Source organism: Saimiri boliviensis, chromosome 5 (assembly GCF_048565385.1).
Source record: "Saimiri boliviensis isolate mSaiBol1 chromosome 5, mSaiBol1.pri, whole genome shotgun sequence".
In the NCBI taxonomy this organism is placed as follows: Eukaryota; Metazoa; Chordata; class Mammalia; order Primates; family Cebidae; genus Saimiri; species Saimiri boliviensis.
In genome coordinates, this window is record NC_133453.1 from 34,115,092 (window position 1) to 34,132,215 (window position 17,124).

Consider the following 17,124-nt stretch of genomic DNA (forward strand, 5'->3'; position numbering starts at 1 on the left):
TAATTACTAAACAGTCCCCATCATTACAGATTTCTAGTCTATTATGAAAAGACCAGAAACATAATTTCAGTTACAAAGCCCCTATAAGTTTAACAATACATGTGAAGTATACAATGTAGCTGATTATACAATTATGCAATTTTTATTCAGAAACTGTTTTGCATTATAGAAAACTATATTGCTAATAGTCAAATAAATTCATTGTGTTCCAAAAAACACATACAGCTTTAAAATTTGGTGTAACAAAGTTTTTAACTTGAAAGAAACATAAATAAGCATGATTAGCCAACATTTCAAAACCTAACTCCTCTCCCTTTTTTTTATTAACGGAAATGTTTTATATGATGCTATATAAGCCGTATAGAAAGAAAAGTCTCCTGTACTTTAAATAGAAAATAAAATGCACTGCAATTATCATCAGAAAACACTCTGAAAATAGAGCTAAAACAACACATTCTTTAGATGATATCAGGGTTCAGAGACTACCGTAATCAGTTTGAATCACTAACAGAAAGAGATGAATAAAAATCAATGTGTTGATAAGGCTCATATCATAGAGTTTTTTGTTTATTGTTTTCATTTTTAAACAACAGTCCCCAAATCTAAACTGTTTTAGGTACGCTTAGATACTGTGTGATGATAGGCACACGACTTCACTGAGTAAAACAGCCCCACCTGAGGCTCAATGGCACACTCACATTCACTGCTCTCTTCCTTCTTTTCAACCACTGTAATTCAGATAGAAAGGGCCACTGGTCACTGCTTTCCATAGCTGTGTAAAAGAAAAATGAGCATCAAAATTTTATGCTTATTTCAATGGGAGTATGTTTTAAAATATGATATAAAGAAATAGCGGTATTGATAATATATGTCAAACTAAAGGTGAAAAAAAAGCACACTGATCATCATATATTTCAAGTCTCATGACCATAAAGATAGTTCAAATGTAATTTTGTTCCAAACATCATGAAAACATAATGTTCAAGATTCATTTAGAAGATGTCTATTTGACATACAACCACTTAACAATATCTGAAAATTTGAGAGAATTCTACTATGCCTAATTCATTTTAGCATTCAAAATAATGTATGACATTAGCATTCAAAATAATGTATGGCATTAGCTTTTGCATAAGTTATTAAGGACTTCTGGCAGTAATATACAGAAATAAGATCACATGCCCCAACAATCCAAAAGAAGCTTCTGCCAACATTAGCATACTTAAGATGCGTCTGGAGCAGAGCATGAGAGGGAGGCAATATAAGCTGGCTCAAGAGCAGCAAACTGCCAGGAAAATTTCAGGATGAGCCTCACTGTAAATCACTCTACTAAATTTGGCCACACTTGCTGGTTCCCAAGGCAGCTTTACTCACAGGCTTCATGTTTTAGTCTTTGCATCGGAAGTGACTCTCCATGCTTCTTTATACGAGAGCCACCATTCATTACAGTGCCGATCCATGATGTTTACCCCAGATATATCAGACCAATTTCACTTCCAACAAGCCTGTATATCTACTGAGCTCCACCAAGTAACAGCTCCTACTACATAAAATATAATCACTATATTTTAATTAAAACTTACTGAGATTCTTCATTTGCTTAGAATACTGTCCAGCCAAGGTTTTCTGGATTATATGCGGTCGACCTGTGCTTTTCTGAAACAAAATGATTGTAGGCAATTTAGAAAGCAAGATGTGAACAAGTCTCTATGAAACAGTGTTAGAACTTTCTCTAATGTCCTTCCTAAAATGGGAATATTTATATGTCAATATTTTAGGTATCAAAAGTGAAATGTATATGTCTTATTGAAATCTTAGTTTTAAATAAAAGAGTATCATCTAATTGCCCCAGTTTAGATAAAAGCATAGTGTTATTATAGTTATTCTTAAATCTTAGCTTGCTTCAAAGCTACAAATGGAAAATTGACAATAAATATGTAAAAACATGCCGAAAGCTTTCATATCCCTTCAACACACAATTTTTTAAAAAAAAAATGAAGCACCAACTTTTGCCACAAAACTGATGAAGTTTTAAAAATTATGGTATCTATAGTTAATTACAGTTGCAAGGCAAAAAGCACTCTCACACCTTGCTGGTGAGAGGAAATTGGTAGCAAAGTTTGAGACAGAAATTTAGCAAGGTCTATCAACAAACGTGAAAACATTTATATTTTTTGCCCTAGAAATTACACTTTTAGGTATGTCTATTACCATTATTCTTATTACTATTAGCTTCCATTACTGAGTGCATAGTATGTGCCAGGTATTGTTAATGTACACATTACTTAGTTTATTCCTCACAAGACCCCATAAAGCACATGGTTTATCCCTATTTTACAAAAAGATATTAAGGTTCAGAGAGCTATGTCATTGTCTTAAAATTATTTTATAAAATAATAATCCAATTTATTTTTTTAAATATATGGGACTATATCATTGAAAATCTGGAAGAACATACTCTGAAACATAACAAGAAGTTATCTTTGGGGGACAGGATAATTGACAATTACTATAATTATTTGTTTTGCGCTTCCAAATTTCCTATAATGTATTAGTTTTTAATCAGAAAAATTATAAAAAAGAAACTTCTTAATAGGTTACATGAAACTTATAATGTTTTGCTATTCATTTATTGAGAGAAAACATGAATTCTCATGAGAAATATCCCACCCATATTACTTATCACAAAGCATACCAAAATCAACAATAATAAATTAAACATTAAAAAAATCTAAAATTAATTATAGTAAGCTTTAAATTCTGATAAAAGGTGAAAATATAGTAATAAAATTCACAATGGGATCAGCAACACAACTAAAAAAACCAACTAATTTAAAGTTTCAAGCACTATTCCTTTCCCCCACCCATAGTGTGGATGACGACAAATCATTACATCAACAAAAAGTAGGCAGTAGGAAGGAAGGCAAAGAGAAGGCAATTTGCCTGTAACAATCAGGTCCTGAATAATATGATCATGAGTAAACAATGTCAACCCAATGCTTTTAAAATTATGATAACAATAGTTTATAATTCCTTATTACAGTTTAATAGACATTGTCACCTACATTTATTAATTCATCAAATCTGCAACCTTACTATGAATGCATTAAAAATTATCTCATTTTATACATTTAAAACATTCTAAGACTTAAATAGTTATTATTTGGGATTCTATGTTTTGTTCTTTGTGGATTTTTTTTTAGGATACCAGGGCCATTAATCAAAGCCAGAGATCAAAGTCAGAGTTTTTGCTGAATGAGTCAAATAATTTTGCTGTACACAGATTACCTGTCCTTACTGGAGTAAGAAAAAACATTTTACTGAATCAAAATGTCTTTATCTGAGTGGGCTCTCTTCATTATCTGATAATTTTTACAGTTACTAGTTGAAAAATGACAGAGGTTTATTCAAACATCAGCTCTTTCAAACTTTTCTTCTTCAACTTTGAAATTTATTCCATATTCAAATTTACATTGCCATAACCAAGAAAATAGGTTTGTTCAGCTTTTACTATCAGTAGGCTACATGACTATTAGCTGTTTCAAAATTTATTTTATCTGAATTCAAAATCCCTAAAGACAAAAAATGTTTTCTGTTCCCCATCAAATAATTATAATATTCTGACTCTACCACTCTCAAAATATTATTTTCCTGGTAGAGTTCTTTTCACTGATCTGACTTCTGTACTGTTAACCTCTCAGTGCCTTCAGCTCCTACCATTGGTAGTACAGTACTTTCATCTCCTACCATTCTCCCCATTGTTCACTCTTCTTCAACCTTGTCAGGCTCCTCAAAGTTTCTAGAACTCCCTAGGCACACTCCTGCCTCAAGGCCTTTGTATTTGCTCATCTCCTAGAATGTTCTTCCAGCTCTCTAATTTCCTTAAGTTCTTCATTCACAGCTTGTCTTCTCTTGGTGGCCTTCCCTGAACAGTGTATATATAAAAATTTAACTCTCTACCTTTCTAGCTTCACTTTTTCTCCTTACCATGTATGCCTATCACTTTTTCTCCTTACCATGTATACACTTAGCTATATGTATCCCTACCTAAATACTATGTATCTAACATACCATATGTGATTACTCATTCATTCTGTGTATCCCTATCTGCCCTATAGACTATATGCCCCATTTGCTTCAGTCTCCACCTATTTTGTCACTAACGTATCCCCAGAACCTAAAATAATACCCAGCTTATAGTAAGCCCTCAATACAATATGTACTGAATATATGTCAAATTTTAAATTTGGTTTTATTCTATTCGCAAATGTATTCTATTCTATTCTAACACTATTGGAAAGAGTATATGATTTCTTGTTTAAATCACTGGTTTCTGCTCTCAACATTATTTTATTCTGTATCTGTAAAGAAAACTAAGTATTCTATAATGTAATCATAGTTCAGGCCACTGATTTCCCCACTAAAGATTTTCAAGTTCGGATCCCACCACTGCATTCCAGCGTGGTGACAGAGCGAGACTCTGTCTCAAAAAAAAAAAAAAAAAAGATTCTCAGGTTCATAAAAGTTAAGTACATTCTCAATTCTGTAAAGATGACAGTAAAAATGAAAGCTATTTTTTTTCTAATTTCAATAGGATTTAGGAGAACAGGTGGTGCTGAGTGACATGAATAAATTCTTTAGTGGTGATTTCTGAGATTTTGGTGCACCCATCACCCAAGCAGTGTACACTGTACCCAAATATGTGTAGTCTTTCATCCCTTGCCATCCTCTTGAGTCCCCAAAGTCCAATGTATTGGACTTTGCCCTTGCACCCTCTTAGTTTAGCTCCCACATATGATTAAGAACACACAATGTTTGGTTTTCCTCTCCTGAGTTACTTACCTACAGTGATAGTCTCCAATTCCATCCAGGTTGCTGTGAATGCTGAGTAATATTCCATTGTGTGTGTGTGTGCACACGCACGTGTGTATGTATGTGTGGTTATAGCTCGCATTTTCTTTATCTACTCATTGATTGATGGGCATTTGGGCAGGTTCCATATTTTTGCGATTGCAAATTGCACTCCTATAAATGTGTCTGCAAGTGTCTTTTTTGTATAATGACTTTTATGAAAGCTAGTTTAAACTAAAGAGGCTGTCTAGTAAAAAACCAAAATATCCTCTCTGCTCTTTTCATAGACTGGGAAGGACTAGGAATTGCTTCAGAAAACCTATGTTTGATGCTTCTTATGATCCCTTACTAGTATGTGGGCCTGGCATCTGCAACTTAAAACTTCAAAACTCAGGATACCATTCTAAGTTTGAAATAAGGTAACATGTGCAAATGCACTTTGAAATCTACATTCTTTTCTTTTTTCTGCTCAAAGGCAAAGATGCTGCTAAAGAAGAACACTATCAAGCACCTGATGGCATAAACTCACCTCATCATGAACCAGCTCCAGTGGTTCTATCATATACACGAAGGTATCATCTTCAAACATGCCACTAGCACAAAAGAAACCACACAAGGAGGGAATAAACACACACAGTAAATGGCAAGAAACAGCAAGTGAGCTTCATTATTGTGTCTTCAAAAGAAAGAGTATAACTGAACAAACCCCTTTACATGGTCTCAAATGTAATTCACATATCTGCATGGAGTCTCACTGTGGTCCCAGCACTCTACTAGGCAGCATAGAGGCTCTAACTGTCTACTTTTCTAATGTCTGAAATTCAACACATAGATTAGAAAATTACTCTTGGATAAGACTATTCACTCAATGGCAGTCTCTAAAGTTATTATTCCAGAACCATGTACAACTATACAAATTTCTGGTTATGCAAATTCAATATCATCTGTAAGAAAACAGGTCCTTTACAAATAAGAATAATCTAAAACTATCTGGTTCTGAAGAAGCAAACAGAGGTATCTTTATGCTTGTAAATTCTGAATTGCCATCAAGCAGTATGACTCTATGTCATAAAAATTACATTTAATTTTCAGAGACGTAAGATTTTTAATAAAAATGCAAAAAGTTTCAAGATTCTTTGTCATCATATGGCCAAAACTAAATCTTTATATGAGGTGCTACTGTGTTCGGGACTAAAAGGTACCAACACATGATTTTGTTAGAACCCATCCCTAGGTCAATGTGCGAACTCTGCTCTTTGTCACCCACCCTTGCCTGGCTAACTCCAACTTACTGTTAGGTCTAAGTTTCTTAGATCTACAGCCTACTGACCTCAAGTCTAGCTGTAGGTCTAACTGATATGTTCTCTGGAATACACCTCTGGGAAACCTTTCTGGACTAGTTTTGCCACTCCACAAGCTCCTGTCCTTCCCCTTTACAGCTCTTAGCACAATGGTAATTAAACATTCATTTATGTAATCATTTGGTTAATCTCTGCATCTCCTGCAAACACTAAGTGTTCAAGAAAACAGGAACATTGCCCTCCTTATGCACCACTCCATAGGCAGTCCGTTACACAGCACTGGCACAGAAGAGTCACTAAAATATATATCCATAAAAGAGAAACTGAAGAGGGTAAACGAATAAAATACCAATGAGACTCCCACTTACTGAAGTCCATTGCAGGTTGACAGAGCCACCTTGGAGTCCTTGACGCCTCTGATGCTTCCATGGTAGTAACAGTGCTCTCCACCCTGGAAAGCAGAAGGTTTAATTGATTGGTTGTATTTTACGCATCATGATTAATTCTTTGGGTGCTTCCATAAAGCAAAAAGAAACGCAAGGATGGGCATATATGTGCACTGTATTAATAACCCTAGAAACTCCTCCTAAATGAAGTTGCAAATAAGACTGGGCAATTTTTCAACTTTTCTATAACAAGCATGTGTGTATTAAATTGAATGAAGGAAAAAAGGCTTTTAAAAAGAATGACACCAATGTAACTGGTAAAACATACCTTACTTTAAAAAATTTTTTTCTTTGTACATTTTATTTATTTATTTATACTTTAAATTCTGGGGTACATGTGCAGAACGTGCAGGTTTGTAACACAGGTATACATGTGCCATGGTGGTTTGCTGCACCCATCCCCCCACATTTCTTAAGTATGTATTACAGGAGTATAGGTATTTCAGATGTTGTTATGGAATAAGGACTTCCACTTGACTGAGGAGAGACTCCAAAAGTGTTGTTTATAATCATTTTTTATGGAAAACTGTAAAAAATCTTATTTGTTTCCTTACCTTTGAAAATTAACTTAAAAAACATTTTAGGAACAACATATAAATGTAGTTTTCAAAGTCAAATAATAACTGCAAGTTAAAAAAAACACACACACACACAGCTGTTTCCTCTGTCCCTCTTTCCCCTCTACTTCCAAGGCAACCATTTTTAACTTTTTAAGCTGTTTCTTCTGTTGTTTGCCTACATATTTTGAATGTTTATACTTCTATGTTCTGACTGATTCCATTTTAGAAATTACCTTCCTAATCTTCCTAGAATCTTGAAAACCCCTCTCACCCTCAATACATTCTAATGCGTATCACCGGTTTTAGTTAAATCTATATTCATTGTTTAGGTGTACTCTGCACATGAGCTTCTAGTAGACTAAGGAAGTCCCTGACTTCCTACGTGGCTACCTGGCTGCATGAGATAGGCAGTAAATTGGGGACTTAACTACTCTACATCTACATTCAACCAACTTTTCGTTTTTTCAGGTGCTTTCATTTCTGCCTTTCTGGGATAAGTGATGTAAGTTGACTTGTTTCTTCTTGGTTTTCCCCCAAACAAACTTAGCAGAGCATGAAAAGCTCAAAGCTAAAAGTCACCCCTCATTCACTTTCCATCTCCTGAAATTTTATGGCTACGTCTGACCTACTTTTTTTCTCTTCTCCTGTCTTTGTCTTGGTGGGCTCACGGCCTTTTTTATCCCCTGTTATTTAGGTGTGTTGTTGGGAGAAAACAGAGATAAATACATATTTATACAGTCAGGGGTTGGTTCTAGAACTCCTACATATTCCCAAATCTGCACATACTCAAGTCTCACAGTCGGCCCTGTGGAACTCACGTACGGGAAAAGACAGCCCTCTATATATACAGGTTTTGCATCCCACCAATACCGTGTTTGGTTGAAAAAAAGTCTACATATAAGGGGACCTGTGCAGTTCAAGGATCAATTGTACGTGTGTGTGTGTGTGTGTGTGTGTGTGTGTGTGTGTGTGTGGTGTGTATGGTAAAGGGCTGCTTTTCTTTTCTTCCTTTTTTTTAAAGACAGTCTCACTCTGTCACCCAAGCTGGAGGGCAGTGGCATGATCTCAGCTCATTGCAACCTCCACCTCCAGGTTCAAGCAATTCTTGTGCTTCAGCCTCCTGAGTTGCTGGGATTATAGGCACGTGCCACTGTGCCTGGCCTTGTATTTTTTGAACCTTAAATGAGACGGCAGGTGACATCCACTCTCTGATGTTTATCATCATAATAAAGTTTTAATAGCTAAATTATGTAGTTATATTAAGCATTATAAGCAAACTGGCAGCTTCCAATTTAGTATTAGTACCAGTAGTATGAGAAGATTTTCTGAGCTTTTATTAATAAATTTATAGGAAGTTTTTAAAAAGCGTTATGGAAAAATATTATGTGGTAACACTTCAGACCACTGTAAAGTAACATCTTATTTCATATAAAATAAATCTTGAGAGAGAAGGAGCAATCCCTCCTGGGTGCCAAGCATAGCAGTGGTGGGCCAGTGCAGGGAGCCTAATTCTAGAGGGCATTGGCCATTACGACTTTGCGCAGTCAGCTCCAGGAGTGCCTTCCACCCAGGGATCTAGCCATCTTCAACAACCATTACCTCACAGTGACGGTTGTCTCCATGTACCCACAGGGGGACAAACACAAAGTGCCAAAGGGTCTTCTAAGAATAACAATAACAAATTGATTCCCACATCTTCAGGTTCTCAAGTCCATGTTTCTTTCTCCAGTTAGGAAGACCTCAGACAATTAAAGAGGGCTGGCCCTGACCACCTAGGAGTGGGTCACAGACCTGTGACTTGGCAAATGGCAGCAAGCAGAACCAAAAAGAGCTCAGTTCAGCCCATAACACAAGTCTCTGTGCATCCCTACAGCCATCAGCATTTTCAGATCCAAAACTGTCAGTTAATTAAATTTAACAAAAATGGAGCATCTGATAAGTGGAAACAGGAAATTAAAAATTCTAGCATGCTCCCTACCTTTCTTAGCCTGCTACTTGCGCACAGCTGAACACTCCACAAGCCGGATCATGCTCAAATAATAATTCTGCTCCAGAAGGTCTCCAAGCTCAGAATCCCATTGGAACCTACCAGGTTGCTCTTCATATACTGACACACTGAAGCCTTGTTCATCTTTTAAAACACATCCTAACCAGAAATGGCTGCAGATAATGACCCTGTGACTCTAGTGATAACAACTTGTAGGGGGAAAGATACCTGGTTCCCTGGTATTACTAATCTAATAACAGGAACTAGACAGGCGTGATGGCTCATGCCTATAATACTAGTACTTTGGGAGGCTGAGGAAGAAAGGATTGTTTAAGCCTAGGAGGAGTTTGAGACCAGCCTGGGGAATGTAGTGAGATCCCGCCTCTACAAAATATAATAATGATAATAATAACAGGAAATGTTGGATTCTACTCACTTTAGTGGAAATAGAACCAATAGTTTCAATTTGGTTTTTAAAATCGTCCCACCTTTGCGTTTGTTTAATTATTTCATCTGCATAGTAAAATTCCATCAGCCAGTTCTTTATTGCTTTTGAAACTCCCAAAAACTTGGACATTCATTGTGACCATGCATGGATATTTTCAATCTATTCCTGAAAATCTGGATAAACATTTGAAAGGAAATTACACAGGCCTTAACTAGAAAATATGCATATTATGATATCTAGGTTCTGAATATACTAATAAAACTATGACACTATATATATTGATTCTGAGTATTCCATATACATATCTTCAAATACTTAAAGCTTATCAACTACTAGGATATGCTAAACTATTTTAAAAATCAATGAGCTGATAACAAATGAGAAATAGAAAAAAGATACCTATAATTGGACGTGTATACCTGACTTTGAGTACTGTAGAATAAGGAAATGAAAAAAATAATATTGGACAATTGGGGAACTTGCAACCCAAACACACAAATTATTAATTTGTTTAATTATTTACTTTCATTAAATTTAATGGAGAAAAATGTTCTTGCAGCAGTTTAATTAAAAAGTATTAGAACAGTTTGGCTGTACCAATGCTATGTAAATTTTTAATAGTTCATATAAATTATACTATTCAAACTTAAAATAGTTTTGTGAGGAGCTGCTATAGTCTGCTATCTTGATTCCTTGGGGGTATTTTGTTAACCCCATGCTCCTTTCACATTTTATGATGTACTCGAATGTAGCCAGGAAGGGCAATATTTTGAATGATTAATAATAATTTCAACTTTATACTCAAAATTCAAATAACTGATAACCCTGGATCTAACTTAAGTGATTTAGTGTGGATAGTTCTGTTTTCCTTGTTATTGCTTAAATTGTTTATTATTTATGAAGTGGTAAGAAACTGTTTCTTAGAACTGGCTATTAATTCAAAGACCAGGGAAAAAGTTCTAGTGTATACAGAAGTAAAAGAGTCATTTTTAGTATTGGAGGGGAAATACAAACTGTAAGTTATCTAACTTTTTGGTTACAGACAAAGCACACAAACGTGAATTTTTAAACCCAGTTATGGCAGGCTAAGAGGCAGTAAAAAAGAAGAGAAAATAGATAAAAAATCGTCTAAAAATTTATTAAAATATTACTGAAGGAAGAGGTAATGAAGAAAATAAAGGAAAAGAAGCAGAAAGAAGTGGGGGAAAACTCAGAAAAGGGAAGACAGACTTGTGTGTCTGAAAATACCCCTGGCTCCAATATAGCACCTCGGCGGGACTCTGATGAGCTTCTGCAGAGCCCACCCTCTCTTACTTATACACTGGACAGCGTCTTCAGAACACTCACTCCTCCAATCTGCATCAACCCTACCTCCCAGCCAGGAGCCACGTGCACAGAGACCCACAGCAACCGACCACAATCCATGCTCTCCTGCCAAAAAGCCTTCACTCTTAGAAGCAAGCTTGACCTGAGCTGTGATGATGATTTGATAAGGAAAAGACAAAAAATATTCTAAAAGGGTGATGTGGTTATACTGATAAAGAAAAGAATAAAAGTGAGATGAGAACACAAGACCCACAAGGGCAGGGATCTTTATCTGTTTGGTTTACTGATACATACCTAGTACCTAGAACATAAACTATGACCTAAACTAAGTCACAGTAAGAGCTAAATCAATGTGTGTGTGTGTGTGTGTGTGTGTGTGTGTGTGTGTGTGTGTGTAGATAGATAGATAGATAGATAGATAGATATAGATATACACACATATATTTCCTTTTTTGTTTTTTAAAAGTTGTCTATATCAGGCTGGGAGCGGTAGCTCATGCCTGTAATCCCAGTACTTCGGGAGGCTGAGATGGGTGAATCACTTGAGGTCAGGAGTTCAAGACCAGCCTGGTCAACATGGTGAAATCCTGTCTCTATTAAAAATACAAAAATTAGCTGGGTGTGGTGGCACATACCTGTAATCCCAGATACTTTAGAGGTTCAGATGGGAGAATCACTTGAACCCAGGAAAAGGAGGTTGCAGTGAGCTAAGATTGCACCACTGTACTCCAGCCTGAATGACAGAGTGAGTCTCCAACTCAAAAAAAAAAAAAGTTGTGTATATCTAAAATATACAACATGATATTTTGATATACATAGTGAAATTATTACTATAGTCAATCAAATTAACATGTTGTATTTCTACCTCACAATTACCTTTTGGGTGAGCGTATGGTGTGAGCACCTAAAATCTACTCTCTTAGCAAATTCCCATCATTCAATATGAATGACCACAGCCCTCATGCTATACATTCCATCTATAGACTTACAGCCTGAATAGCTGCAACTTTGTACCATCCGACCTAAATCTCCCCATCCCACCACTCCACTTCCACCCTTCTACCTCCTGCCCATGGTAACCACTGTTCTCTCTGTTTCTCTTAGGTTGGTGCAAAAGTAATTGTGGATTTTGACATTACTTTAGATAGCAAAAACCTCAATTGCTTTTGCACCAGCCTAAATATATATTTGACTTTTTAAGATTCCACACATAAATGAGGTCACAGAATATTTTTCTTTCAGTGCCTGGCTTATTTCAACACACACACACACACACACACACACACACACACACACACATACACACACACAATGGAATAGCATTCGGCCTTAAAAAAAGGAGACCCTGGCATTTGCCAAACATGGGTGACCTGAAGGACATTATGCTATATTAGTAAAAACATATTTGTTTAATGAATGAACAGAATGGCTTATTCATGAGCATATGTGACAAGGCCAATCTTAAAGGATTCTTGTTTGATGAAGAGGGTAGGTAAGTAAACTTTTATTCCCCAGCTGGGTTTTTGTTGTTGTTGTTGTTTAGATATAATTCACAAACCATAAAGTTTCTCTTTTTTAAGTATACAATTGATTATTGTTGTTTTTTTTCACAATTCTGTGAATTTACAACTCTGTGAATATGCTATCCCCACTATCTAGCCAGAAAAGTCTCATCACCTCAGAAATAAGTCCTATACTCATTAGCAATCGTTGCTCATTTTTCCTCTCCTCCACTCCACCAGGCCCTGGCAACCACAATCTACTTTCAGTTCCTATGAATTTGCCTATTCTGGGCATTTCAAATGAACAGAATCATATAATATGTGCTCCTATGTTTATGGCTTATTTTACTTGGTATAATGCTTATAAGATTTATCTATGGTGTAGTATGTATCAGTACTTCATTTCTTTTCTGGTTAAATAGTAATTCCACTATGTGAATATGCCATATTTCCTTTATTTCTTCATCAGTTGAAGGACATTTCGGGTGTTTCCATCTTTTGGCTACTATGTATAATGCTAATGAACATTTAGGTACAAGTTTCTTTGTAGACATATGTGTTTAATTCACTTGGGTGTATGCCTAGGAGTAGAACTGCTGGGTGATATGGTAACTCTTTGTTGAACTTTTTGAGAAACTGCCACACTGTTCTTCCAAGCAGCCACACAACATTTTATATTCCCACGAGCTGTGTATGAGGGTTCCAATTTCTCCACAATTTCAACAGCACTTGTTACTGTTCATCATTTTTATTACAGCCATCCTAGTGGGTATGAATTGGTGCACACCCAAGTTTAAAATTAAATGAGAGAGTGACATAGAATTGAAACATCAAAACGTCACCTTATTATAGTGCTATACTGGAGGATAGGATTAGTTGAGAATCCAATAGGCCTGCTAATGCTGCACCCATGAGTTAGCTAGTCTTACCCAAACAGAGACAACATGGGACAACCTAACTTCTGCCATACACACACACACACACACACACACACACACTCTCACACACACATACACGGGGGGTGGCCACAGTACAATTCAGAGAGGAGAAAGGTGGCGATAGCATGCTCTTCCTATAGGAGGGTGAATCCCACAAAGAAAAAAAAAAGGAGGGAGGAACTGGCCACACAGACATACTTTCCCAGCAGTCAAGCTGCTCTTCCTTCCCTGAGCAAAAATGAGCAAGAGAATAGGAAGAAGCAAGAGTGAGAAAATAGACCGAGGAAAAGACACTTTCCCCACCTAAGAATGACAGCAAAAAGGTAGAGGGAAGTTGAGATGGGGGCACTTCATCTATCTATTCATCATATGCTGCTGGTCAGGAAGTAGTTCCTTTTATAAGCAGAAGAGAAATCAAAGTATTAGTAAGACTGACAAATATGTATTAACAGCTCACCAAAAAAAGACAACAGAAATGTTCATTTTAAAAAGCACTTTTATAGTGTTTTATTGATGTTTATTCTTTTATAAGAACTGAAAAGCTAAAAATCAACTAATTTTAAATAGGCTCATCAGCAAAGTTGGTCAACAAATAAAGTAAAAGCTTTTGACACTGGTCCTGGCCACAGTTTTTTGGTCATGATCAAAAGCATGCCAACAGAAGCACAAATAGACAAGTAGGACTACATCAAACTAAAAAACTTCTACACAGCAAAAGAAACAATCAACAGATTGTAGAGACAACCTACAAAATGGGAGAAAATATTTGCAAAGCATACATCTGATAAGGACTTAAAGTACAAAGTGTATAAGGAAACCAAACAACTCAACAGCAAGAAAACAAATAACCTCATTAAAAATGGGCAATGGACTTGAACAGGTATACCTCAAAACAGATACAGACATACAAATGGCCAACAGGTACCTGAAGAGGTGCTCAACATCACTAATCATCTCATAATGAGCTAGCACCTCACACTTGTCAGGATGGCTATTATTAAAAGAACAAAAGATAACAAGCGTTGGGGAGGAGGCAGAGGAAAGGGAATCCCTGTAAACTGTTGGTGAGAACTTAAATTCAAAGAGCCATTATGGAAAACAGTATGGAGGTTCCTCAGAGAATTAAAAATAGAAAGGAAATAAAATATCTCAAAGAGATAATGATAGCTGCAAGCATTATTCACAATAGCCAAGATATCAAAACAGTCCAAGTGTCTATTGACAGATGAATGAAAAAAGAAAATGTAGTATAAAGGAATATTTAAAAAAGAAGAAAATACTGCCATTGGTGGCAACATGGACCTACCTGGAGGACATTATGCTAAGTGTAATAAACCAGGCACAGAAAGATAAACACTGAATGATCTCACTTACATGTCCAATCTAAAATAATCTAACTCATAGAAGCAGAGAGCAGAATGGTGGTGGCCAGGAACTGAAGGGAAGGGGAAGTGAGATGTTGGTCAAAGGATACAAAGCTTCCATTACACAAGACAAATGCATTCTGGAGATCTAATGGACAGTATGGTGACTGCAGTTAACAATAATGTATTATATACAGTACTTGAAATATGATAAGAGGGTGGATCTTAAATGTTCTCATTACAAAAAAAAAGATAACTATGTGAGGTGATGGGTGTGTTCATTAGCTTGAGTGTGGTGACCATTTCACAATGTATAAATTTATCAACACAATGTTTTGCATAATATATATAATTCCTATATACACAATTTAAGTTATATACCTTAAATATATGCAATTTCTGTTTTTCAATTACATCTCATTAAAGCTTGGGACAAAAAAGGCAACTAGTCACAAGGGCCCACCTATTATATGATTTCATTTATGTCCAGAATAGGCAAATCTATTGAGATAGGAAGTATTAATAGATTAGTGATTATCTAAGACTGGTGAAATAAAGATTGGGGAGCAACTGTTAATAGGTAATAGGTGGTGTGGTTTCCTTATGGGGCAATAAAAATATTCTAAAATTACATTATGTTGATGCACAATTCTGCAGATCTACTAAAAACAATTATATGCTTTATGATATATGTTACATTCCAATAAATTTATTTAAACAAAAAAGTAAATAAATTACTTTTTAAAATAGTAAAAAAAAAATCAACCAAATAGTTTTATTATACATTATGTGCAAAGCACTGGCAGGAACTTAAACAAAAGCTATTGCTCCATCAAGTGCAGAACAAAAGTTCTTCCTTATCCATGGACTGATACCTAGCATTTATATTACATGCTTCTTTTTGACCTCTCCAGCTCCTAAATTTACTTCACATGGAAAGATGCACTTTTAACCCACTTCCATGCAATAAAAGTAAAAGCCAAGACATTAATCTTTTCTTAGTGAGAAATAGGAATGAGGAGGGGCTTGGTAGTGGTGAAATGGGAAAAGCTAGACAATCCTCTTTTCAAAGTATGGTTGCAACTAATTCCTGGGATACTGCCAATGTCATGTCCACATTGATATTTAACTTCACAGCCAAATAGACTGTTCTTTAGCTATGTGGATATTACTGTGTGTCTATGTGTGTGTGTACATTGTATGCATGTACTTTTGTCTAAATAGTTTGAGATTTTTTGGGGAAAAAAGTCTGCATTATATGTGAAAATACATTTAACCTAGCCATTCTTACATATTAATTTCCTTTTCTGGTACTCTGTACAAAGATTTTCTGAAACAGCATAAAAGACAATCTTCAGGAAGTTTATTTAGAAATGCTTTAAAATATATACACATATATGTGCATATATATATGTGTGTATATATATATATACACATATGTGACGTGTGTGTGTGTGTGTGTGTGTACATATATATGTAATGGTGGTAAGAGTATGAATTTATACAAACTTTCAGAAAGAAAAAATGTTAATATATTCGAGAATGTAAAAAAATTGTACCAACTCTTTGACCCAGAAAATTCCTTTCTCAGAATTAATCCTGAGGCAATTATAAGGGATGTATTCAAAATGCATCTGGAAGTCCTTTCCTTGAAGTTATTCATATAGTGAAAGATAGGAAACAGTCAAAATGTCTATCACCATGGCATTTTTAAACAAATTATAACAAATGAATTAGAAATAATACTATGAAGTTTTTAAAAATTAAAGGTTTAGAAGATTACTTAATACATGCTAAAATGTTTTAAAATTTGTTACATTTTAAAAATCCTGATACAAAATAGTGTGTACCATATCATCTTGGATTTTCTTGATGTACATAAATATAGACATATAAACAAGAGATAGTTAATTCATTATCTATGAAGCACATAAGTTTGGGTATATGAGTTGTTTGGAGAAAATGGGTCATGAATGACAGAAAAGCAGTGAACACAGAAACAAACTGCAGTGAACACAATTTCTTTTGCTAGAGTTGAAATATCTTTTAAGTTTTAGTTACAACTGATACCAGATTTGGAGTGTCTTATTAGTGATAAGGCCTCCTTTTGGGACCTCAAATGACCTCTGGAGGCCAATTAACTATTCTGTTTCTTAAAAAAATAAAAAATAAAAGTAACTGAGTGCCTTAGTGAGAAGCTTGGATCAGGTTTCTCTGTCCTGCAAAGGTGGCTCATTTGCTGAGTCTATAAAGTTCCCTGCAATCTCGTCTACTCCAGGCTCATGATTCAGCATCCGCAGTGCTCCTGGCACAGCTGACAGAAGCTTCAGTTTGTACAAATGCCAGGAAGCTCATTCCCGCACTTGATTTAGCTTTTTTGCTCACTTTCCACAGCATTAAC

At 35.6% G+C, this 17,124-nt stretch overlaps 1 protein-coding gene across 4 annotated transcripts in view; it reads right to left on the reverse strand.

Annotated features, from left to right (window-relative positions):
* The window catches only part of ADAM23 (ADAM metallopeptidase domain 23), a 167,295-nt gene that overhangs the window by 67,949 nt on the left and 82,222 nt on the right, over positions 1-17,124 (reverse strand). For all 4 annotated transcript variants that reach the window (XM_003925736.4, XM_074399167.1, XM_074399168.1 and 1 more), the window contains exons 5-8: positions 6,521-6,603; positions 5,381-5,444; positions 1,584-1,656; positions 699-772 (exon numbers count right to left, since the gene is read on the reverse strand). In XM_003925736.4, coding sequence (XP_003925785.2) covers positions 699-772; positions 1,584-1,656; positions 5,381-5,444; positions 6,521-6,603 — 294 coding nt within the window. The remainder of the gene's footprint in view (positions 1-698; positions 773-1,583; positions 1,657-5,380; positions 5,445-6,520; positions 6,604-17,124) is intronic.